This window comes from Pygocentrus nattereri, chromosome 24 (assembly GCF_015220715.1).
Source record: "Pygocentrus nattereri isolate fPygNat1 chromosome 24, fPygNat1.pri, whole genome shotgun sequence".
Lineage (NCBI taxonomy): Eukaryota > Metazoa > Chordata > Actinopteri > Characiformes > Serrasalmidae > Pygocentrus > Pygocentrus nattereri.
In genome coordinates, this window is record NC_051234.1 from 3,889,834 (window position 1) to 3,915,057 (window position 25,224).

The 25,224-nt window shown below is 41.4% G+C and overlaps 1 protein-coding gene across 1 annotated transcript; it reads right to left on the reverse strand.

Moving 5' to 3' along the window:
- Positions 1-2,728: 2,728 nt before the first annotated feature.
- On the reverse strand, positions 2,729-24,934 carry nr2f5 (nuclear receptor subfamily 2, group F, member 5). Its single transcript, XM_017708730.2, has 4 exons — positions 24,565-24,934; positions 7,557-7,837; positions 6,811-7,057; positions 2,729-4,216 (listed from the first exon to the last, which is right to left on the reverse strand). The coding sequence occupies exons 1-4, from the start codon at positions 24,932-24,934 to the stop codon at positions 3,900-3,902; spliced, it is 1,215 nt and encodes a 404-aa protein (XP_017564219.1). The 3' UTR covers positions 2,729-3,899.
- Between the last annotated feature and the right edge of the window lie 290 nt (positions 24,935-25,224).

Below are 25,224 nucleotides of genomic sequence, written 5' to 3' on the forward strand. Positions count from 1 at the left end.
CTGAGCACTGATTGGTCAAACCAGGAGCTGCTTTTTAACTACATATAATACTGGGCTTCCTCGAGGAGAGGCTTGGAGACGGGTAAACACACACACCAACATCCAGAAAATCACTGTTTATTTTATGCATTATATATATATATATATATATATATATATATATATATATATATATATAATTTTTGTTCATTCAAATATTAACACTTTTCTCAGCAAATAAACACAAACTAGACAAATAAATAGATTTTGAAAATGTCTTGGGTGCCTAAGACCTTCGCACCGTACTGTATGTAGAAGTGCAGTTTGAAGCTGGAATATTGTTTATGTGTAATATTTTAACTGTTCGAGAGAGTGATGGCTTGTGGGAGAAGCTCCTGTCCCAGTTAAAGTTTCATACATGTTTTTTCGGAGAGGGTAGGAGTCCCTTCTCTAAATCTTTTAATCATTTGTTGAACTCCAGAAAATGGAAAATGAAAGTTGCAACGTGCTGTATGCCAGTTATGTGATTAAAATTGCATACAGTTCTGCAGGGCAAATGGAACGTACGGCAAGACTGACAGCAATAACTCTACAGCTCTGAGGGTTTCCCATAAAAACCGACGGTAAATGAGAGGACAGAATAGACCTTCTCTATATATTTCAATGAAATGCTCGGCTATCAGGTTCCACTTCAGTATGCAGCACAGACCTATAGGCACAGTCCCCAACACCCTGCCACAGGCTCCGTAACACATGTGTTTTATATTTATGAGGATGAAACATATTGTGGGGCAGAACTGGCTAGGTCACTGTGTCAGGCTGCAACTGACAGCTTTGAAATGAAGGCATAAGTCATCCTCGTACGAGCTGCTCTATGGCCTGGGAGGGGCCAGAAGACACAAGGCCACCAGGAGAGGATAGTGGGGGAAGGAGAGGAACCGAACCCTACAGTGGGGGCCTGTACCAACAATGGCAGCATTTGCATGAAACCCAATAATCCTTCAGTATTCCGACTGATAGGTCAATGTAAATAGAAAATCATAATGTGTTGCTTTCACAGAAACATGGTCAGGGGGCTAGATTAATATTATATATTATGGATTAATATTAATGTTCTCCATTTGCTTGTGCATGGTGAAGTAATCCAAATGCAAGATTAGAGATTTGTCTGTAAAATGATGATATGATGAATAATCTGTCATACCACCAAGAGCTTTAAGCTTTAACCAAGGTCCTTTCTGAAATCCGATTGACATTAAATTGAATAATAATCACATAAGCATCATCATACTGTGTCGCGACAAACGAACACAGTGGATACAAAGAAAATCTTTGTAAAATCTTAATAAGACCTAAAAATCATTGGGCGGGAATGCTAAACAAAACAAGACACTGATGGTTCTACTCACCTTCCCTTCAATTACATAACAGTCTGAGGTTGTACTTGGAAGGAATAACCCATAAAGTACTCTTGAGTACCATTACGGCTACGTTCACATTACCAGGTTGAAATGGCCCAAATCCGATTTTTGTCTAATGTGACTCAAATCTGATGTTTTCAGGGCTGTGTGGACACAAAAACCTGATCTTTTCAAATTTGACCTGAGCCACTTTCATATGTGGTTGTATCCGATTCGTGACCTTAATGTGACACTCCGATGGGAATTCATGTGCTGTTTTCCCATCATTCAGCGTTACCATGGCAGCAGTGCCAAACAGATGTTATAGCCGAGAACTTGTAGAGAGAATTCCCGCTCTCTGCAGTGTCTTCCGGTTTTCTCCAACGCTAGAGGGCGCTCCTGAGTGAGTCCAAAATGAATGGGTTGATGCGGAGCATTTGGCCAAAATCATAGTTTATAACAGCTTAAACATTTTTAATGTAAAAGAATTCACTCATTTCCTGAACAGCATAAACATTTTAAGACTGCTGTTATAGAGTGACTTTGTTCTGGCAAAATTGGTCACATGTATTGAAACTCAAAACAGTATTGGCTGATTTCTGCATCGAGTCCTGATTATGCTGATAGTAATTAACACATTAGGCCTTCTCTACAGCCCTTGAAGTCCCAACCAATAGGAGAGTCCTTCCGCTTAGCTGAATCTGCCTAGATACCACAGACTCCATTCCTGATTGGGCAATTTTCCCGGGGGTTTGAAGACTTATCAATAAACTTAACAATGAAACAAGATTTGTAGATTTTAAATACAAGCATGAGATTCACCTAAAATTAGACATTTCTGTTTTCGTTCCTAGAGATCATCAGACCTTCTCTGAAGATCTAACGCCCTGAGGGTTGATGTTATAAGGCAATCCTGTTTTTCAAAACTTACCTTTAGCTGGTTGGCTAAGGTACTCTTACTAATCCTGGCTAAACAGCTTTTAGTATTTTCTTTTGTCATTTTAGAGCAACCAAAATTGCTGCCCCTTATTAGGCCTGTTTTTATGTTCTGCTGTCTACTAGTTTAGCTAATGTGAGCAAACGCTCATCATAAGCTGTTTATGTACTGTAACCTTTGTGAAATGGTAACTTTTCAGCATCAGAGCTTTTTTCTGTGAAGCAAATGTTAAATTTATGTTAAAAGTAATAAAAAAAACCCTGACGTCTAACGCAGCTAATCACTAATCACTAGCTGCGAGTTTGTTGGTGTATTGTGTATTGCTGCAGCAAGGCAAGGCATCAACGCAGCTGCCTTTAGTATCATACACAGCCTTCATCTATTAAATACAGGCGAGGAAAAGATGACAGAGTTTTGTGAACAACAGATTTTATTCCATGGATTCCTTTTTTCAAACCTAAAATACAGGGGAAAAAAAACTCTTATAGAAATATTCTGTGAACTAATACAACAGGTCCTGCTTTCCAAGGCCCCTATGGCTTAAAGATCCAAATGTTGCCTTTGAAAAGCTGTAGTGCCATGTTAAAAACCGTGACGACTGGATTTCGACATTTCAATGAACTGCTAGAAGGATAACAAAATACTTGAGATATATCTATTGCTACATACAGCAGAGGCACCTTGGCCTCAACAGCCAACTATACATTTCGCTGAGGTTCTGATATACGTTTCAGTGTTTTCCTTGATAAAAAGGAACGGGAAAATCGGAAAATTACAGTAAGCACTACAGACAGACCTTACATGGCAACTACAGTGTGTCTATCTAGCCGTGCTGAATTTTTGGTGGTAGCTGAAAAGAGCATAGAGATAGAGGGGGTGCCTGGCTGGTTTCGGGTATCAAGTGCCTCTTTCACATCTTCGAACTCCTTCAGAGATTTAAAACACAAGTGTCGACGTCGAGACAAACCGAAATAGACTTTTGTGGCCGATACAGGCAAAAGGTTCCACACAGTTCGTATGCCGTTTCTGCTTTGGCAATGGCTTCAGCGTATAGAGAGTCCCACTGACCCCTCTGTTTCGCTGGAGGGGGTTTACTGTTAACCTCTATGAAACCCTCTCATATTCAGCTGCTGCAGTTGTGCCTGCACCCTTTTTTCTCCACTCCCATATGACACAGTCTTGAGTTTCTTTAAACCCAACTTCAGTCTTCAAGCCCCCACCCCAGTACAGACAATAGCTTTTCTTAAAATGTCAAAAACAACAACAACAACAAAAAAAAAAAAGCAACACATTTTGGCATCGGCTTTAATGGCTTCTGGTTTGTTTGAAAATCAGGAATGGACTCAGCCCTTTTGAGTCAGTGCTGCAGGAGAGTCCTCAAGTCACGGAGATCGTAAACATCGCAATTCAGAAAGTAGGCGAAGGCTCTGAAAGGCCAGCCTAAGTACAGCGAGTTCCATTCCTGACCACGGAACGGACGGCTGGAGCGTCAGAAAAGCAAGTGGGGCTGATTGGGTACTGGAAGGGGTGTGGCCAACAGAAAGAGTCTAACTATTGGCCGTGACCCCACCAAGGAGGCAGGATCAGGGTCCGTTCTCGTTGTAGTGGATGGAGATGGGGCGATCCCTCTGGACAGGCATGTAGGGCCAGTTGTAGCTGGAGCCGGATAGCAGCATGTCCCTCAGAAGGGTCTCGATGGGGGTCTTGCCCACCAGACGCACAAAGAAGAGCTGCTCGATGACAGGCGAGGATACGATGCGCAGCGAGGGCAGCCGCAGCAACAGCCGGCCGAACCGATTGGGCTGGTTGGGGTACTGGTTCCGTACGTACTCCTCCAGGGCACACTGTGACTTCTCCTGGATGCTCTCCACATGGGCCACATCTGACAGACCCATGGCATCTAGAGGAGGCAGAGAGAGATGAAGGATGTTAGCTGGCAACACTTTAATGTGTCATTTTACAGAACAGGCAAAAAGGCCAAGGATGGCTTAAATAGAGCCCAACTGATTGGTTAGTTGGCCTATGCACAATGTTGGTGAAGCATTATATCATCAGTACTCATGATACGCCGTTTTCTGGTTGCAGAATGACTGTGAAACGTAATACACTGAAGCTGATACTGCTAAGAATTCTGGGTAACTTCACTCACAGCGCTACAATATTCAATAATAATATAGCTTTGCTGTGTATTACAATTGAAAGTGTTACTACTGAGAACTGACAATCATATTTGTCAGTAAAGCACTGTTTAACTATTGGAATATAACATTAAAATCTAAAACTACACCAGCCGAACTAATCGATTATCACGTTTAGCCCCTTAAAATCAGTACTAGTATCTAATCTGTACCAGTATCTGATCATTTTCTGGCTAAAAGAACATTTCAGCTTGAAAAGGGGCTAAAAACCTGATCTGGACATCCCCAATAAAGCACAATTCCCTCATTAAAAATTAAGCACAAGGAATTTGAACAAGTGCAAGCCCAGAATTCAGATGCAATCCAAACAAATGTTGACTTGATATTAGAAGCACTCTTCTTTGGACAACAATAGAGGTGGTTGCTATGAATTCTCTAGCATGGGGCATGCAGTTGGGCAGCGTTCTTCATTACTGATATTATATGATATTATTCCATATCCATAATATTTTCCTATGCAGTTTGAAGGTTTGAAACATGTTGATTTTCTAAGTGAAAATGAGTTTACACGTTCTCTACAGGGAACAAACTTTTTCAGCAAATTTTAGTGCACAGTTTCTTGTTGAACATATTGAAAAAAATAAAACAAAATATGAAAAGTGCTGAAACTTTTGTACAGGCCATTTTTCCCCCAGTATTGGGGATTCAGCAAATAGCATTAGTGCAATACAATACGTAGAAGTGTGAAGAGGATGTATCAACTTATTTTCACTTGAAGAATTAACAAAACATAAAATGTGACGAAGGGCTTGCATACCTTTGCATACGACCATATCTTGAGAAAAGCATATATGTAATTAGTGTCATATCTCTGGACGAGAGCCATTTGACTGTTTCTTCAGACATATTTGGCTATGTAACAAAAAAAAACATCTTAACTAACAATCTTTTCTATTCGAGCGTGTGGCATTCTTGCTCATTCTCTGTCGGTTTAGCAATTAATAGCCCAGGCGGAAGAGTGGTCATGCTGAGTTTTGGTTTGTAGGAACAAAAGATTAATTACTTCATGTTTCTGATGGGATAAGAAGTCCCCCACCTCGCAACAGAGATGGACAACAACTGCTCAAACTACCTAGTGTGGATTAGTACATCCTTCGTTACTGTAGCCAGTTTGACCTAGATCAGTGGTCCTGCAAACCCACATCCATTCCTTTCCCCAAGCTCATGAAGTTTTTGGATAATTAACTGATGACCTGAGCAGGGACCACTGGAAACTGTCAAAGGTAAAGCATCCCAAGCACTAGAGCTGAGAAGCTCTAGCCCAGATGATGCATCAGTCCTGGGAATAACGTCAATGCTGGCAAGCTGCATGTGTCTATGAAGCTTTTCCCATTACGGTCAGCAGGCGCTCTCTCATCCTTTGTGTCTCACAGTAAGAGCACGCGTGGGGGGAGCCCCCAAGGCTAAGCGTCCAGGGATCGGGGCGAGTCGCCGACATTGGACCCCCATCGGACAATTGAGTGGAGCGATGGGGTCGGGATGCGGAGGCCTCTGGGCTGGTCTCAGCAGGCGGTGGGGGGTTGGGGAGTCTGGCCGGGATTTGCAGGACGGATCACGCCCTGGGCTACAGGGGTTATGTAGGTCAGGGCAGGGGATGGGGCGAATCCCTCTTGCTGTAACTCAGCATGCATAATTCAGGCATGTTGGTGGGAGTAAAGGGGATGGGGGGGAGGGTCTGCCTGGCTGGTTTCAATAATAGATGGAAGCGCGAAGAGAGATGGAAAAAATGAGCCGTTCAGAAGAGCGCAGGTCCGAGCTTAGTGCTAGGAAAGCCAGGAGCCAGCATTTGGGGTGAAGCGACAAGGACTGCTGAAAAGAAAACGAAAAGAGGTGTGTGGAACACTTCAGAGGTTGCGTGTTTGGCTGATGCACATATGTGAAGTGCCACTAGTGGCCTGCCGCCAACCAACACTGGCAACATATCACTCTGCACACAGGCCACATTAACTAGGGCTTTGCAAATAAAAGAGCATAGAGTATTGCTGGACTTGACGCATGGATGGTACTCCAAGCAACTCCATGTGTTCTCCAACCACTGAAAAATAAACTGTATGATGAAGTTTACAGCCTCGGTGTGCTTGAAGCAGGTTTCTTGAAATCCTGTCCTGGAGTTTCTCAGAGCTGCATAGGCTTCCCGAGCCTTATCCAACCTGATTCAACTGATCAGGTAATTATTAAACCCCTAATAAATTGCACAAAGCGTAAAAGGGTCAAAGGGTTATTACAACCATGTTTTCTTAATTGGCAGCATTCAGTAAGAACAAACATATAATAAGACTATCCAGAGTCTTCTTACCTGAAGTGAAGAGCACGATGGACTTGAGGCAGGAGTACTCAGCCGTGTCCACCTGCAAGGCCTTCAGCTTCTCCACCTGCTCCTGGAAGACGCGGATATGGTCCATGAAGGCCACCACACGCTCTGCAGACATGGGGGAGGCGTGCAAGCCAGCGGCAGCCAACAGGGGAGCTACGTGCAAGGGCATGGAACACTGCGCCGCGTTCAGCACGAATAGCTCACTCCACGACATGCGTAACAGCGCTACCTAGGAACCGAAGACAAGGAATTCATCAATGACGATCCATAGGTGAACAGCCTAGCTGAAGGCATGTGGTATAGTATGTGTCACTAGCACTTAAAGAGCACTGTTATCAAAATTTAAGCAAAATTTTGTAGCACTTTCTTGAGGAATTGCTTGCATAATACAATTCCTGTCTTCTTTTATTAGCGTAGAAAGTGCGCACCAGAAAGCACAAATCACAAATCTAGAGCAGAGGTCTTCAAATCTGGACTTTGAATCCAGTTTCTGGTCCTGGGTTTTGTAATAATTGTTAAGTGACCAGTCAACAGTTCAGTTAACTACCAGTGATTACAAAATCCAAAATTGGAAACTGGATTCAAGGTCCTCATTTGAAGACCTCAGCTCTAGTGTTATTTCTGGTTTAAAGTCCTAAATGCTTTTCATGCTCATTAGAATGATTTGTGTTAGTTTGTCATATTTATAAAGTCTCAAGTATGCAAGTGGCTGTGTCTGGTAGCTTTACCTGGTCCATGAGTTGCAGGTCAGGAAAGAAGGGGATGTTCTTGGCCCATTCTACGGCACTAAAGAGCAGACGGGCTGCCAGCTCACAGATGTTTTCGATGCCCATTAGGTTGTTGGACTGCATGCACTGGGCCCCGTAACGGGATGTGGGATACGGCTCGGCCCTCAGCAGCAGGGAGATAAAGCCAGACAGGTAGGGTTGACCGTTGTATGGGTCATTGCCATTGGTCAGGTACTGGCCGGGACTGGACTGAGAGCTGGACATGCGGCCTCGCTGGACGGCTGGGGGCAAAGAACAGAAAGAGAGAGTGAGATCGGTGCTTCCATAGAATTAGAAGTATGCTCCAAATTGACTCGGCACTTTATGGGAATAACTCAACCAACTTAGAACTACTTTCATTCAAACTAGCAATGCATTTTTACAGTCAAAGTATGGTAAAATTTTGCAAGTTATTAGGTTTTAGTTCTTTTGTGAGTATAAATAAGTTCACATCCTCCACAGAGATCGATCTTAAACACAGCATTTTTCTGCAAATTTCCATTTTTTGCTGAGTTTAATGCTGGAAACTACACATACATTATAAAATGTGCTATAACTCTGGCACAGGCCACATGTCTTATTGTTTTTTTGTTATTTGCCAAAATCAGCAAATAAATGTTTGCTGTGCATTAAAATGTGCAGACTTGTGTCTTCTATAGAGGATGTGTGAACTTATTTTAATTCGACTGCTTAATTGGAATAAGGGCAAATAAGCCCACCTTTAGTTTGTTTCACATGCAGTAAATATGCCATGAAACCAATCAGAGAAAAGTACCTTTTCAGCCAAGGACACCTCGCACAAACACAAAGCTATCAGTGTTTCTCCAAACATCGTTACAGATAACAAGCTAATGCAAAGTTACGATAACAGTTCAGATAATAGGCCTAATGTCAGTGTGAAAGGCAGTGTGATAGCCAAACCACATAGAAAACAAGGTTTTACTCTCCTTGATGGAATAATTAACTAAGCCATAATATTTTACTGTATTTCAATATTAATATTTTCTGCAAACCATATCATTTCTTCAAGCTAATGAAGTCATTTTGGGTGCTATTACAGGCTGAAGAGGAGGCGATCCACTTAAACAGTCAGTTAATGTGATCATACATTCACGCTATTGTAGAAAGAGGGTCGGCGATGTGGCAGAAATATGGCATCATAATATATCAAAACATTATCTTGATACACAACACACAGCACAAATTCACTTTTTTCTGAGGTTTGATTAAATTGGAACAGACAAAAAAAAAGAGCCAGTGTTCCAGAAAAATACAAGGAATGCACATTATTATGAATCATATCAGTATCGGCAGATATTTGCCTTTAACAAACAAACAAAACAAGACAGATATTTGTATGTATTGTTAGATATTAATTGCACTCCAGCACAGCAGAATGTTAAGGTGATGCTAGAATGTCTGCATTTTATTCATTTTACTGCATAGAAACAAACCAACAAAAAATAAATGCTCTATTTTTACACAATGCTCATTCAGGTAGGTACATTTCAAAAACGTTTAAAATTATCAATATAGTTGGGATGAAAACTACTGGAAATTGGCATCGACCCCCAACTGCCATAACGGTGCATATCAAACACTATAAAAAACTATGAGTACAATGACTTTACATACTGCACTACACTAAATCCAATTCCATATGGACTAATTAGGACTACATATGCTTTTCAACACAACATATAGTTAATGTTAATGTTTTTAAGCACTTACAAAATACCCACAATGTGCTTATAAAAGCACATATTGCCACATAATGTGATAATAATACACTCTCATACAATCATGATGTATGATAAACATCTGAAACATTGCATAGCTGGCCAAAAACGTCAGTGTGAATTCTGCCGTTTTGGCTAGATCACATCAGAATATCATACCAGTTAGTGGTGAAGTGATGACACTGACCCCGTGCTGAGTGTGTGCAGTATCTATGGACCCCATCCGAGAGATGAACCCCCCTTTGCTCTCCATCAATGAGTAATGAGCGAGCGAAGTCTGCTAAAGCGGAATGGTTTTTCACACCTCCGCTCGACAAATGGCTCAGTCAGAGGCCGAAGGCCAAACAGAGGCCGTTTCTGCCGCCGTGCCACTCAAAGGCCATTTGGAAAACACCTGTTCAGTCGTCCTGCAGTCCGACTAATAACTCCATCTACTGTTACACGCAACGGCCATGAGCAGGACAGAACAGAGAGGGAGAGAGAGAGAGAGGGAGGTGTCCGAGATGGAAAATGTTTTAAAGCCCACGTCTCCTGCTCTCACAATAGAACAGCTGTGCCACTCAAAGACTCTGAGGTATGGCAGGGGTCACGACCTTCTTCTTAATCAAAGTGGAGGCTATTCTTAATCATCATGACTTACTCTTGGACAACAACGGTGAAAACGGGCTGTGGTGTCAGAGCTGCGTAACTCCACACCGTGTTTGTTGAATCAATATTGTAGAATTGGCTTTCCTAGTACCGATTTCAAAAGACTGTAATATGCAAATGCCCTTGAAAAAGGGCCGATTTGGTGAAGCGAGTATGCTGAACACCTTTGGATGGTCGTAATCACGATTTATAGTGGTAATGGCATCCCAAACCAGGCATCAGCACTAAAGCAGAAAGTACTGCTCCCAGTAGGTTGTAAACTGAGTAAGGCCTACTTTTAGATGCTCATCTTAAACATATATTCCAGCCTAAAACTAGGATTTAGTTTGTTATTTCCTATGTTTTGCAATGTTGTAATATTCTGCCGGGCACCATTACATCCCTCAGCCTGACCGTTTCGACAGAATCAACAGTTCTGACAGCTGTCACTACAACACCCAGCGTTCATTGCCCAAATACATCATACAAGCAGCCTGCCGTCAAGTATCCACCCCAAAGTGCTTGTACTTCTTCAACATTCCTCCCACCTCCAAGATAAATCATCAGAAGGGAGTTTTCCTAGTCTTTAAACCAGAAAGCCTCACTCTAAAGACTTCTGCAGCAGCGTTGTAGGATGTGAATAGGCTTGTTTGCAGTAAAATAAGGATGATAACATATTTCTTTTTGGCCGGAATGTCCCTTTATGTAAAGTGCTCCAATATCGGATCATTGGCTTGTATTGGCTGAGGAACAAGTGTCTCCAGTAGTGATATCACAACAAACACTCTTAAAAAAGAGGGTTCAAGGGTTCTTAGTACAGAAAATGGTTCTATATAGAACCAAGAACACTTTGCATGATTAAAAGGTTCTTTGAATCAAGAAAAGGTCCTTCAGACTGATAGAAAATGTGCATGAATGTGCTATAGATGGTTCTATATAGAACCTTTTTGAAAGGGGTTCTCTCTAGCACCCAAAAAGGTTCTTCAATTGTTACAAGCTTGAAATCGTAACAATAGAAAAAACCCTTGGGTGCTGTATAGAACCATTTCCAGAAAACATTCGATGTAGAATCATCAGAACATTTTCATATACAGCACATTTTCTATCAGTCAGAACCATTTTTATTATGGAAAGAACCCTTTAATCATGCAAAGTGTTCGCGGTTCTGTAAAGAACAGTTTTTTTTACTAACAAACTCATGTGACAGTTCCATAGTTGTCTAGTCCTCAGGTAGCTCGTGTGTTTAAAGAGGTCACTTTAAACCTCGTGCACATGGACAGCAAAGCTTTAGGAACCTTGACTCAGAGAGAAGGTGGGAGTGGTGAGTGCGGAAGGTCAAAGGCTGGGAGGATGAAGAAAGGGGATTGAGATAGACAGAGAGAAAGAGTGAAAGAGCAGGGGAAGAAACACTCGCCAGTTAAAAAAAAAAAAAAAAAAAACCCTGGCCAGGTGCCAGAGTCTGCTCTGGGTGGTTGGTTACAGCAGGGGACAAGGTGTCCGAGTATGACCGCTCACTAGGGGTATAAATCTCTGACCTCACAATTCAATTTCATTACAGTTCTTTAAAAATCAGTTCACATCATCTTGATTTGATTAGATTATTTTGATATGATTCGGAATTAGTTTTGAAAAACTGAACGTGTGACTGGAGGACAGTACTGGAGCAGAGACGAGCTCTTTTTGGGCTTTAACATATCAAACTAGTCCGAGAACAGCTAACGAGTGAGTGTATGCTCGGTTATTTTAATTGATTATAGTGACCACAAATCAATGCAGCTAGTTTCGGACTGACACATCAAGATGCATTTTTACACCACTACCACTCACACACGCAATTTAACATTAATATTTAAGTGATAAATACCATAATACCTACTTTTATAAACCCACACTCTTTTATGGGGACACAAAGCTGACTGCTTGCGATCAGGGTTGCCAAATATTTTAATGCAACTTGTTTTTGAATAATTATTTATTTTTTTCCATTATATTATGATATTTCAATTAAGTTCTATTAAAAGTTAAAATAAATAAATGTAATTTAGGCAACATTGCAAATATTCATTGCAATAATATAAAGCTTTTTTCAATTCCATTATAATATATGTGTGTGTGTGTGTGTGTTTGTGTGTGTGTGTATGAATATAGTGCTATTTCATCCACCCCTACTGGAAGGTACCCTTAAAACTGGGCCGAGCTCTAATAAGATCCATCTCTCATCACGTAGTGGAAGGGTCATCAGGTGGAGTCTGAGGTGCAAACAAAAAATTTAATTGGTGGTCTTAAAAATGAAAGTGCCAAAAATGGTTCTTTTAAGTGGAGCCAGTATGTGAAATACCCCCTGGTATTCAGAGCGTCCCATGTTGACTGGCTACTCCAGCATTTGCTGGCTGCTGACTCACTCGCCATAGCGGCGCTGATGCTAGATTGGCAGCAAAATGTGATGTTCAAAAATTCTTCTTGCAGAAATGCTGCGGCATATTGCAAAGTTTTTCAGACGGCATAGTTTTCCAGGCTTAGTTACAGTTGCTAGGCCTATTAAGGACCAACTGGGTGAATCAATTTGCTGCAGCAGACCAGTGCTGCATCTCTTGTTGCTTAATAATAAAAGACCCTGAGACATTCGGTGTGTCCAAGAGGTTAATTAGGAGGTCCCAGGCCCCAGAACCCCCCTTTATTTGCACCATGAGTGGAGCTATACAAGAATCTTTGGTTCCTTTCAATGGACGCTTCTCTAAAGAATCATTTTTATGAATGAGATGTGCAAGGTAGAGTACGTTACTTAGGGTTTAAAGAACTAACGGAACGTTGGCACACAAGGGAATTTTGCAAGTATTATAAGAACCAGTTATCAGGCTACAGCGACACACTGCACTAGTACAGCGGGTCACCCTGGGTGGCTTGTCCTGACCTTACCCCACTGTTCTGCTCTCTCAGAAACACATGCAGATGCACAGGGGGTTTACAACACAGCAGATGATTCACCGAACTGTTTATTTTACCAATAGTTGTCAGTTCTTTCCGAGTGACCTAAAGCCGGTCAAATTCCTGTAACAATGATGTCATCTCTGCTAACAAAATCCCCTTCAGGCAAATTCCCCTCCAATAATCTTTGCCCAAAGACCAGTGAGTCATGGCCAGAATGGCTGTGCACACTTTAGTATCACCTGATCCAGGTGAAATGTGGATCCATTTATGGGCCTTTAGGGTTTAACAGGTCAACATAACCCCAGCACATCAATTACAGTACACTACGGCCATAGTTCAAGCCCACTCTCTTATAAAAAGTTTCTTCAAGGGTTCTTTAGTAAAGAAAATGGTTGTATACAGAACCATGAATGCTCAAAAAACACCGCACATGATTGTAGCGTTCTTTGCATCATCAAAGAACTGCTGGAGAATCATCATCATCAGATTCCTGCAGAACGTGCTGTATATGAAAAGGGTTCTATATAAGATTAAGTGACCCTTATTAGTCCCACAACAGGGAAACTTCACCTCCGCATTTAACCCATCTGTGAAGTGAAACACCACATGCACACTAAGGGGCAGTGGGCAGCCCTATCCGCAGCACCCAGTGAACAGTTGGGAGCTAGGTGCCATGCTCAAGGACACCTCAGTCACGTACTATCAGCTCCAGGAATTGATCACAGGGCCGGTTCTCTAACCTCCAGCCCACAACTGCCTCCTCCCACACACTCAGCTCTAGAGGCACCAATGTGCACTGATCTTGTCAACGGAGAAACCGTAACTGTACCATATATGTTTACTTTCCATGGCTGGGGATCGAACCCAGGACCTCATACATGTAAAGCATGGGCTCTATCATGGAGCTACGTCCCTGTTTGAAAAAAAAAGATCTATATAGAAACATATTCAGCACATTCTCCATCAATCTGGAGAGCCCTTTCACAATGCAAAGAACACCATAATCACGCAAAGTGTTCATGGTTCTATATACACATAGAGGGACAAACTGCAGTGCCAAAGTCAGGCTTAGGCTTAATCTGGGTCTGAGAAGGTGGTCCCATGTGTAGGAACCAAGGCTGCATCTCCAAAATGGTAACTTTACAGGAGAAGGAAAAAAACTATTTTACTTTTAATGTAAGTCAATGGAACCAGACTTTTTTCCAAGTCTGTTGGTCTATTCTTCATGAAATTCACACACAGTGTAAAAAGTAATAGGAACTTTCATATTATGTCAAAAAATGAAAAATGACAAAAAGAGGAGATACAAGGTTTTCTTCCGACAGCAGCGATAAACAGTCACTTAGGGTGAGAAAGAGTCAGAGACCTTTTTGGTCTTTTATGTTTTCTCAATTTCTTTTTGTTTTTATTGCCTCTAAAGTTCAAGAAATAGTCAACCAAAACACCTTTCAGACATGCTGTAATTTTGTATCTATACTAATTTTATTCCATACTATTTTTTATTCATATGGAAACGGCAGAAATTACTGAAACTGAATTCTTTTTCTTTTTCGCTGTCGACGATAATGTGCCTGAGGTGCTACGTCATTTCAGAAAGGTTCAGAAACCTTGGCAGATCTACCAGCTATCAAAATTGAGGTTCTCAATCCGTTTTGAAGAGAACTGAAGAGAAACACAAACATAAGCAGTGCATAGAGCCCCCAAGATCAGCCCCGAGAACCACTATGTCAAAAAAGTCAAATGAGGGAGAACGGTAGTGAAAACTAGACCTTGGAGACGAAATCCATTATCCTTTCCCTCTGTGGTGCACTAAGAGAGTTTGTGTGAGGAGACCTTGGCACAGAACTCTCCACACATCCTATAATAGCAACAGTGACACTGGACTCTTATGAAGCGCTGATGAATTAATAAGAGAATATGCTAAACGTGTGGTGGAGAGCTAATGGAAGTGTCTTGCTGTAGGTCAAGTGTCTGAGCGGCTGGACTTCCCCTTCTTGCTCTCGCTCTTTCTTGTTCTCCACACTAGCAGATCTGCACTGTGAAGGTTCTCCACACGGGCAGGGAGAAAGGGAGGGGCATCACATGCAAACATTGACGAAATAAGGAGAGTAAAACTCATAAAGCAAACATATCAAAAGACAAGGTGCCCCTGAGTCAAGGTACTTCAGAGCAGGGCTTGAGCGGCAGGTCATTTGGCTGATAACATCAGCTGATATGCACGATCCACGGCTTTAGCGATAACATGCCAATAATTAATGATCTGATTTGGTCATTGCTTTCTGCTAAAACAGGCTAATACTGGTGAATCGAGACTGATCTTTTAGCTTGAATACAATGTTACACAACCAAAACTCTTTTTTGGAAAGAGAAACTACAGTTATATTATGTGGGACTATGAGTTTCTACTGTTTAATTCGGTTTTCAAAGGACAGCATTTAAGAACTGACAATTGATAAATCAATAAAGAACTGTAAATCTGAACTATTAAAATATACAGTACTGTGCGAAAGTCACATTTTTTCGAAATCTATTTATTTGTGTAGTTTGTGTTTATTTGCCGAAAAAAGTGTTAATATTTGAATAAACAAAATTTATAGAATATATATATATATATATATATATATATATATATATATATATATATATATACATGCACGCAGATGACTGCTCAATGACTGCTCAATGACCGCCCAATGACTACTGGGATATATATATATATATATATATATATAGATATAGATATTTTCTGGATGTTGGTGTGTGTGTTTACCCGTCTCCAAGCCTCTCCTCGAGGAAGCCCAGTATTATATGTAGTTATAAAGCAGCTCCTGGTTTGACCAATCAGTGCTCAGTAAATTGAGCTCATGATGTCATTGATGATATTAACGAGTCTCTGTGGCGGCTGTGAAGGTGTCGAGGAAAAATATGGACCCGAGAAATTCTTGTTACTTTTTATAGTTTTTCTGTTTATTTGAATTATGAATACGACTTTATTCTAATGTATATGGTGATAAACTCACTGCTGAGGTCGACTGTTTAAAAACTGCTTAGATGCCTAAAACTTTCACACAGAGCTGTACAAACACAAAATATTATCAGTCGTCTGAATTTTAACCCTACAAAATTGGTGTCATCCCCATTTCGGGGCCCTATTTCAGAATCAAACACAGGAAGGAAAGAGCTGAGGGAAAGAGCTGCTTCACCTCAAAACGCTAAAGCTGAGGGGAAGAGTCAGCGGAGATCATCGCGTATCTGATCATTTTAAATTCACTGCTAACCGCCAGCATGTCAGATGTTAGCAGAACTGGAACTACTAGAATTAGAGAGCTACAGAGTAGCTTATCATTGACAGTGAGAACTAGCAAACAGGTTCTGGGCTTTAGTCTTGTGTGCTAACTGTCTTCTAGCAGCTCTGCAGGCCTGGAGGTTATGTCATATTTCTGGAATGGAAATGCACGTGAAGAACGCGTGAGGCTTGCGCTAAATTGCACGTTAGTCTCAAAAAAGAGGCGCGTTCTAGCTTTGCTTGTGGACCCATGCAGGCAGATCAGCAGGGTAAGGGTTAGCCAGCTGCACGAGCAGTGAGGTGATATTTACCCAAACCCTGTGGAGAGCTGTCACATTTGGACTTTGCCTTTAAACCTGTCTATTATTAATGTTTACTTTCCACTGACCTATATTTCACCCTGTGTGTGTTACGGGTCGCAGGAGGGATGATTTCTTAGCGTGTGTGTGTGTGTGTGTGTGCGCATTCTGGGATTCCAGAAGCAGCAGGCGGTGTGTGTATGCGCCGTTAGCCCGCTTTAGCGCTTGCGCTGACTGTGTTGTTCAAATGACGTCCCAGTGGGATCTGAAATTTTCACACCCTGGTTACTGTAAGAGCTGAACTGCTCGGTTTACTGTTGACTACAGACCGAGCCTCAACTGGCACAAGCTCCTTGGGGTGTCTGTGTGGCAGAGAGAGAGCGAGAGCGAGCGTAAGACAGATTACGAGCAAAGCATATGGTTGCGAATCCCGTGCTGTCTATATTGGTTGACTTCTTAGCTTAATCTCTAAAAGTCCAGAGCGTCGCTGCCCAGTGTGGAGCCCAGGGAACAACTTAGACTTTTAGGCCTGCAAGGACTTATGATTTGGCCGGCCTGAAAGGATAAAATCCATACGGTGTAATATGACAAAATAAAAAACAAAGCTCACAAGCTGCCAGCTAGCCTTTACTCTAGAAGTGGGCGATATGGAAAAATATTATGTTGCCATACTTCGAGATATTTTCACACACACAATAAAGCATGACGACATTCAGTTATTCTGAGATTTAATACGTTGCAAAGTACAAAATAGAGCCTGTAGGTCAACGTAAAGATAGTGGAGTAATAATCCCAATAATAAACATAATAATAAACCCACAGCTACAATGATTTATTATTCGGTTTAAAGAGGCCAAATTATGCCCACTTTCTAATAAAGAACGTATTAGTGTTCTTTAAGTACTGACGATATCCAAGATATAATTTATCACAATAGCGATGAATTGATGTCGTATTGCCCACCCCTACTTCGCCCTCATGCTTAAGCGTGCTCCTTAGACAGCGCCACTGTTTCTTTTTTACACTACTGCTATAGAGACAAACCTTGGAATCCCTATTTCTGACATAATTTGAAAATAACAGCAGCTTTTCACATTATTTGAACATTTCATGATTAATGGATCAGTAGAAATGATCCAAACTTACTCTGAACAAATCGTTTCTGTGTTGCCTTCCATGATAAGTTAACTGTAAAGTAATGGTTGTCCCGACAGCGATGATATTGTCTTTGGCCTACCACAATCCTCACACCTCGGCCTCCCAAGACAAAAGGTTTGGGCACCCCTGATCTAAAGTAAGTGCTGTTGTTTTGCTGATTGTAATTTAAGTAGAATTATACAGTTAATTACAACACTACCGTGTTTATTTGACACATTCTGTATCTTTAAATTTTAGTCTACACTTTCACTTTTTGAACAATAACAGAAACGTGGAAAAATGAAATGGATGTTTTTCTTTAAACCTTCCCACAAAATAAGACCTCATGATAGGGAAGTGCCGATATATGGGAACTGTCGGCCAAAGCTGAAACATAAACGTTTACAAAACATAGAAGTTGGGACTAAATCCGTCTGCATGACTATTACACAGTAATACACAGTTATTTGTAGCGGGTTAAAAATAAAATGAATAATATGCTAATAATATTACACTAATCAGAGTATAATAAATATGTCACTACATATTGATCAAATCAAAACGATGCATTTTTAAACAACTATCTGCTGAAACCGATACGACTCCAGTACCTTAATGCGCAATATTGACTTTTCATCGCGTTCAAATCAAAATAAAATACTTACAATCACAAATGGTATGGATTGAATGTTTAGTATCTGCACTTTCCACAGAATTCATCGCTTATTTCAGCGAGATACAAGCAAAAAGTAACGAAGTGACACCGGTTTTTTAGCCTGTCAGCTTATCAGTGACAACAGTAGCTTCTAATAATGTGAACAGCCCATATCCTCTTTTTTTCTTGACTTATTTCTCCCAAAAATCCACTTCTGGGGCTTATTCACCAAAAATGAATCCTAATTAATTCTGCTTGACCAATTTTTTAACCTCTTTTTAACCCGTAGAATTAAACAAGCTGTTTTCATTACTGTGCCTCTGAGACTATATGTAAATGACCTCAGTTCTGATTGGCTGCCCTGCATTGTGCCCCATTCAAGAAGTCGTCTAGGCTGAAACACAAGTTCAGTGATGGATGGGCAGAGCTAAGCTGTAGGCTGACTAGGTGGATACCGGTAAATGCACTGTTTCTGTAACATCACAAAAACAGTGAATGTAAAACAGCTTAATTTCCATATATGGAATGGACTAACCCGTATATGGCTATTTTTATTGATTTTCAGTTTTTAATACAATTTGAATGTGCATGTTATCCTTTACATTGTGTGTAAATTTCTTGATGAATGGATTAAAAGAAACGGCCCAAAATGACTCGGAAAAACGTCTGGTTCCATTGACTTACATTAAAAGTAAAGCATTTTTTTTCCTTCTCCTGTAAAGTTGCCATTTTGGAGGGACGAGGTTTTGCTCCGACAACAGCGATATTTTGAAATGTTAACAATGTTTACATGCTAGATCTGATAAAAAGTCACTTTTATGATATGGGCCCCTTAATGATGGACACAGCAGTTGTGCTTGGAGCATTTCCAGCAGTTTACAGTTCGCACCTTCAACGGAATTTCTCGTCTCAGTGATCTCTGAGCAAGAGATAATTAACATGGAATTACTCCATGTTCTCCGGTGATCACTGCCACTACTAAGTATTTAATAAAGGTCAGGGCAGAGTACGCAGAAAATTCCAGCAAATGTGGATCTGCTGCTGCTGCTGCTGCTGATGTCAGCCAGTCACACTCGCTTTCTTTCTCTTTCTCCGTCACAGGAGATTCTTTGTCAGGCTGGAATGTCAGTCATGTCGAGAGGAGCCTGAGGTGTAAAAACAGGTAGAGCAATCGCCAGAAAAGAGCAGAAACGAAGGCGGAAGACAGTTGCAGTTTTGTGGCTTGCCGAAGGGGAAAGAAAAAAATCCTCCCACAGCTCAGCCCTTTGACCCATTTTCCCGCTTGCTCTCATCTCGGGTCATGTTCGGCTGTCCAAAAAAACCCTAATGTCAAAGTACGCGCGAATAAGCAGCAATGCTCTGGGACTTTGGCTTGAAACAGATGGTCTGTGTGAAGCACAAAAGAGTCTGCATCATGATTCAGCCCCATTCATTTGGCAAAACACATGTGATGCGTCAGTAGGAGTGGAGAGTGGGATTTCAGAACACTTCGCATTACAAAGAGCTCAGTGAATTCACGCTCTTCAGAAGCGGTCATAAGCCACGCAGCGATTCAGCCGCTCTGTTTGTCCCGTTCGTGAAACAAGAGCTCTTTTTTCATGGCTATAAATCACTGTCTGTTAATCAGTGTCAGCACCAACGAAAGCCCTTCATCTTTCACTCAGGCAAAAGCAGCAGCACTACAGCATATCTGGGTCGATTACAGGCGTGTTCATCATAACGGACATAAAACAAAACACATATGTGCTTCACTTTGCTTCTATGACTGTCAGCACAGGATATGGTCAAACTTTGGCTTGGCCATTTCTTGGTCATTCTGAGATGACGGAATATACTGTGGGACTAAGACGCTCTTGTCACTAGCAGTAAAACTAGACTAGACTCGGTTCTCCTCGACTCTCAGGGCTGGAAATTTGAGGTGTAACTGACAGATTGTTATGCAATTTAGGGATGCATGACAGCAGCACTGGCAGATGATTGCTTGTATAAAACTGTCGGTGTTGGACAGATGAGATTTGACCGATACTTTAAAACAATATTTGTTGACGCAAAGACTGTATTCAGCATTAACTGTATTAGTCTAGGTAGAAACTGTCCCTATGTCTGTATTTTATTTTATTATTATTAAAAAACTTTTTTTTTTTACTTTTTTACAATATTAAATGAGAAATGACCAACAGACCAACAGAAATGACTTTACTTTCTTTCCAAGCCTGAAATTAGATGGAAGAAATCCATTTTCCCCTTAACTTTTTATTTGTCCAACACTTAGACAGCGTGACCTTCTCATGGGTATTAATTAGTTAAAGCTATTTCTGGTGTAAGTAATACATTTACAAACTAAAGGGTCATGAATATATCCAATCAGTGGTGACTACATGATGCACACTGGTATGTCAGAAATGAGTGATATACTATTGTCTGTACTGTAGCGTAGAGATCATCTGATACTAGGTGGAGGATGGCAGATTGTGATTTACTAGTCTAATGGAAGGTTAGTTTAGCTGGCACGAGCCGCAGTGTCTACAAGAATGTTACCACAGTGCAATTACCCAGAGAGCAGAACAGCTAGAAGTGCACGAAAGCGCATCACACAACAAGGCGCTTCTCTATGTGTATCTTGTCAGGCAAGCACGCTGCATAATTCAGAGGTAACATAACTTATGTATGAACTCTAAGACAGAACGAGAAGGATATGGTATATGTGTATCCGTGTGTGTGTGTGTGTGCGTGTGTGTGTGTGTGTGCGTGTGTGTGTGTGTGTGTGTGCGTGTGTTCTCTGTTAACTCTAACACAGAACATTCAAGATTACGACACTGGGAGAGAACAGCTACTCGTGCAAGACTGTAGAGCACGCAGTTCACAGACATTACAGTTTATTACTAACACAGTAACTTTTTATAGTGATCAGATTTCACTTTTCCATGCGATTCTGGCAGGAAAAAACTAAGTTTGATGCAAATTAACGCAGTAAAACGTCTATAAAGCTATAAAAGGACTCTGCAACATGACAATATATATATTGTTTTTTTGTGATAAATTGTCACAAGACAATACGCCTCTTTGAACATATCATAGACATCATCAGTACTTGTAGAACCAACTGCATGCTTCATGATAAAGAGGGCAAAATTAGTCAGGTTTAACCGGATTTAGTGCAACACCGTATGCCGAATATTGAATAAAAATGACGTTTTTTGAGAGTATTTTTAAAATGTAGCACTACAAGTTTTTTTTTCTCAGTTCCAACTGATCAGAAGCGTGAAAAAATATATACTGGCATTGTGAATCGTGAAAATTTCTTTTAAGTACTGCAATATTTTTGCCATATTGCCCACGTCTAGGCTATAAAGAACTTAACAAGCATGGAAATTCTTTTGTATTTGTATTGTTTGTGAATTAACTGCATTTGAGAAAGACCCCAACAGCAGAAATGAAATATGGACAATTAGAAACTATGGATAGTTAATTCTGTATTTATTAGATTGGCCGATATGTAGTTTCACAATAATCCTGAAACAAAGTCTGAGAAGAGACTCTGAGCTCAGAACTTATTTTGGTGATCTTCTCAGATGCTATCATCTCTCCTCGGATCAGTCTGAGGCTGAAGGCTCGGCAGGGCCTTCGGTATTCCGCCCATTAAGTCTGATTTTATACTTCTATGCCTGTAATGTACATTATCTTTGAATCCCACAAACTGTGGCCACAGAAAAACCCTCACTGTGTCAACAGTTAGACATCAGGCTACAAAAAAAAAACAGAATAAAATAACCACATGCAGAACCACAAGCGGGAAAAGAAAACGAAGCTAAGGTGCTATAAAAGAAGCAACAGGTTCACACTCTTCATATGCCCAACACCATATATCTCAGACCTCAATGAAACGTTTAAATATAACCAATCAGGGTAGAGGTGGGTGACAATTGGTGGAGGAATACAATACTGCTTTTTTTCTACTACTTTAAGAAGATTTCCACAACATCTGATAAGCTAGAACAGACAAAGAATTGCCGTATTGACCAGCTCTACAACAGAGCTGTCCTGTGTTTGGAGCAAACATTGGCCCTTTTTAAGGTTGTGTGGCCAAAAGGCCTGTGACTGAACTCAAGGATACCTCCTAACTGATGGAAGACGCAAAGCTACTCATCATCCCAGCGTCTCCACCACACAAACCAGCCTATTTTACACAAATTCATAAAACAGTGAAGTGTGCTAAGACGCTCTGGGGTTTAGGAGCCAAACCCCATCACTGATGAGAAAACAAATGGGTTTCTTGTTTGGTTCAAATCTTGAAAATGGGACTTTGGTGTAGACCAGCTGAAGACTTTAGAGATAAAATCGTAACATAGACACCGGCGTAAAAATCAACGAAGTAAAAGTACTGAGACACTTCTGGCACTGAGTGAAGCGTCAAGAGCCAAACACCATCATTAATGAGAAAACAAAAGGGTTCCTCGTCCAAGAAAAACTCGCTGACTGTACTGAGAGTACCTTTAAGACTACAGAGCTGGAAACGGCCGTAACATCTCTGTGCATGTCGCTCATTACTGCTTTGCCTGCTTGTGGAGATTCTGACATGACCATCCACTTTCATTACAGCTGCACACATCACAGCAGTTCACCCTCTCTCAGGCTCTCATATGGGCTATACTGTGTTGGTGTCAGAAGTGGGTAAGCCAAGAAAATGTTAGATGGATTTGAGCTTTCCTGAGGATTTTTAAACGACAATACTTTTGCTTCTACTCAAGAAAGTTTGCGATTACAAGAATCTGCTTTCTACTTTACATTTTAGCTGTTTTTGGTCATTCAAAAACTTCTCCATAATGAAGTGGTTAAGATGTAAACAAAGTTATTGAGTTCTGGAGAAACAAACAGAGTCAGAACTGCTCACAGTGGTGGTGATAGGAACCAGACGTCCAGCTCTAAAAGCTCCCTCACACACAGTTATGTTATTTTAATATATTCATGCTGGAGGGAATGAATGAAGGATGTTCTGAAACATACTAGTCCCCAAAGAAATTTTCAGACTGAGATTCCACGTTACATATAAAAACTCCGAAGACGTGTGGGTGCACTGGTGGCTTTGGATAGTAAATAAAATGGCTATTTTTGTGTTGGAGACCTCGGGACCCCTGGTTCCCATCACCACCGCTGTACAGAAGATCTGCGTTGGCAAGTTTGAACCACTCTGAAACCTCTCTGAATGACTCTGTTTACATTTCAACGTCTGAATTAAACAGAAATTCTGCCACTTTCATTTCATGACAGGACACTGGTTTGCTGTCACTTTAGAGCATTAGCAGTTTTTTCACCATGAGTAGATCTGAATGGCGGCTAATAAACTTCAGCTCTGATGCTGGCAGAACCGGGTTCCACTGCAGTTCTGAAGAATATTCTTGACTTGGTACTGGAGGTGGACGCAATTGCCAAAACATAATATTGCGATGCTTTAAAAAGTCCATAAAAACACAATATGATTTTTTTTCCTGACATCTAATGAGTTATAACATTTTTAATACTATCAAAAACGAAATTCAATTATGCAATAATTACTATTATGCTAATCGCTGTTGTCGGAGCAAAACCTCGATTTTCACTTTTTGACATAATTAGAAAATGCATGTTGGCCTTTATATTGTGTGTAAATTTCATGAAGGACGGACCAAAATAAACGGCCAAAAAATGACTTGGAAAGACGTCTGGTTCCATTGACTTGCATTAAAAATAATGTGTGTTTTTTCCTTCTCCTGTAAAGTTCCCATTTTGGAGATACGAGGTTTTCTTCCAACAGCAGCGTAATATTACTATTATTAATAACTACTATTACACTCACAATGCAATCATTTTAATTTAACACTAGTCTAATTAAACAGGACTAATAACAAAACATGCAGTTTATCACCATAATGATGAATATTGTCATATTGCTCAGCCCTACTTGGGGAAAATGATCTGCCCATAACTTACTCTCTTGGTTCCTCTTGGGTTCTTTAGTGAAGGAAATGGTTCTATTTAGAACAAGTCATGCTTAGATGTTTCTCTGCATGGTGAAACGGTTCTTCGCTGATTGTGAAGGTGCTGGTTCTATACAGAACCTTTCTGAAAATGCACAACAACGTCAAGCTTGTACCAACAGAAGAACCCTTTCTGGTACTGTTTTTAAAAAAGATTCTATCTAGAACCCCCTTTAAGCATCAATGGGAAGAACCGTGTGATTTGACCATGCTTGGTTCTGAACAGAACCACTGCCTTGACCAAAGAGACCGTGTGCACGGGCTAAGCGCAGGGGCGCACTCACCCTCTCGCCTCATGCCGACCTTCAGGCACTTCTTCAGGCGGCAGTACTGGCACTGGTTGCGGTGGTGCTGGTCGATGGGGCAGTCTCGGTTGCCCCTGCACGTGTAGCTGAGGTTACGCCGCACTGAGCGCTTGAAGAAGCTCTTGCAGCCCTCGCACGTGAACTGGCCGTAGTGCTTGCCGCTCGACTTGTCCCCGCACACCATGCAGTCCACGTTGGGGATCTTGTCCGCGGAGAGCGCGTCGTTGCCCGGGGTGGAGCCAGACGGCGTCCCCGGTGTCCCGCCGCCGGGCTCCTGGCTGCACAGCTGGAGCTGCGACCCAGGATCCGCCGAAATGTTCTCCTGCCACTGGTTTACTACCATTGCCATGCTACCCCCGTGCAGATTGGGTGGAACAGGCAGGCGAGAGCTGGGAGTCCTGAGACTTATGTCAGCAATCCGACCAGACGTCCCGGGGAAAATCAAGGCGAGGCTTCCCCGCTTTACACCTCCCCGAGAAAGAAAGGAGGACAGAAAGAAGGAGGAGAAACGCACGTTTCACCTTAAAGCGCTTTCTCGGGAAGTTTTCTTGGTGGCATGGTCAGTCAGTGACTGGACAGCTTTCAAGTTTTCGTGCCTCGCGTGGAAATCCCCCCGACACACACACACACACACACTCA

What these genes read in the sequence shown, in the direction of transcription:
- nr2f5 (XM_017708730.2), bottom strand. Translation starts at nt 24,934, where the DNA reads ATGGCAATGGTAGTAAACCAGTGGCAGGAGAACATTTCGGCGGATCCT. An exon ending in GGTCGGCATGAGGCGAGAGG is followed by an intron (nt 7,838 to 24,564) that starts GTGAGTGCGCCC and finishes CTTTGCCCCCAG; the next exon opens with CCGTCCAGCGAGGCCGCATG. An exon ending in CATCGTGCTCTTCACTTCAG is followed by an intron (nt 4,217 to 6,810) that starts GTAAGAAGACTC and finishes TGCCTCCTCTAG; the next exon opens with ATGCCATGGGTCTGTCAGAT.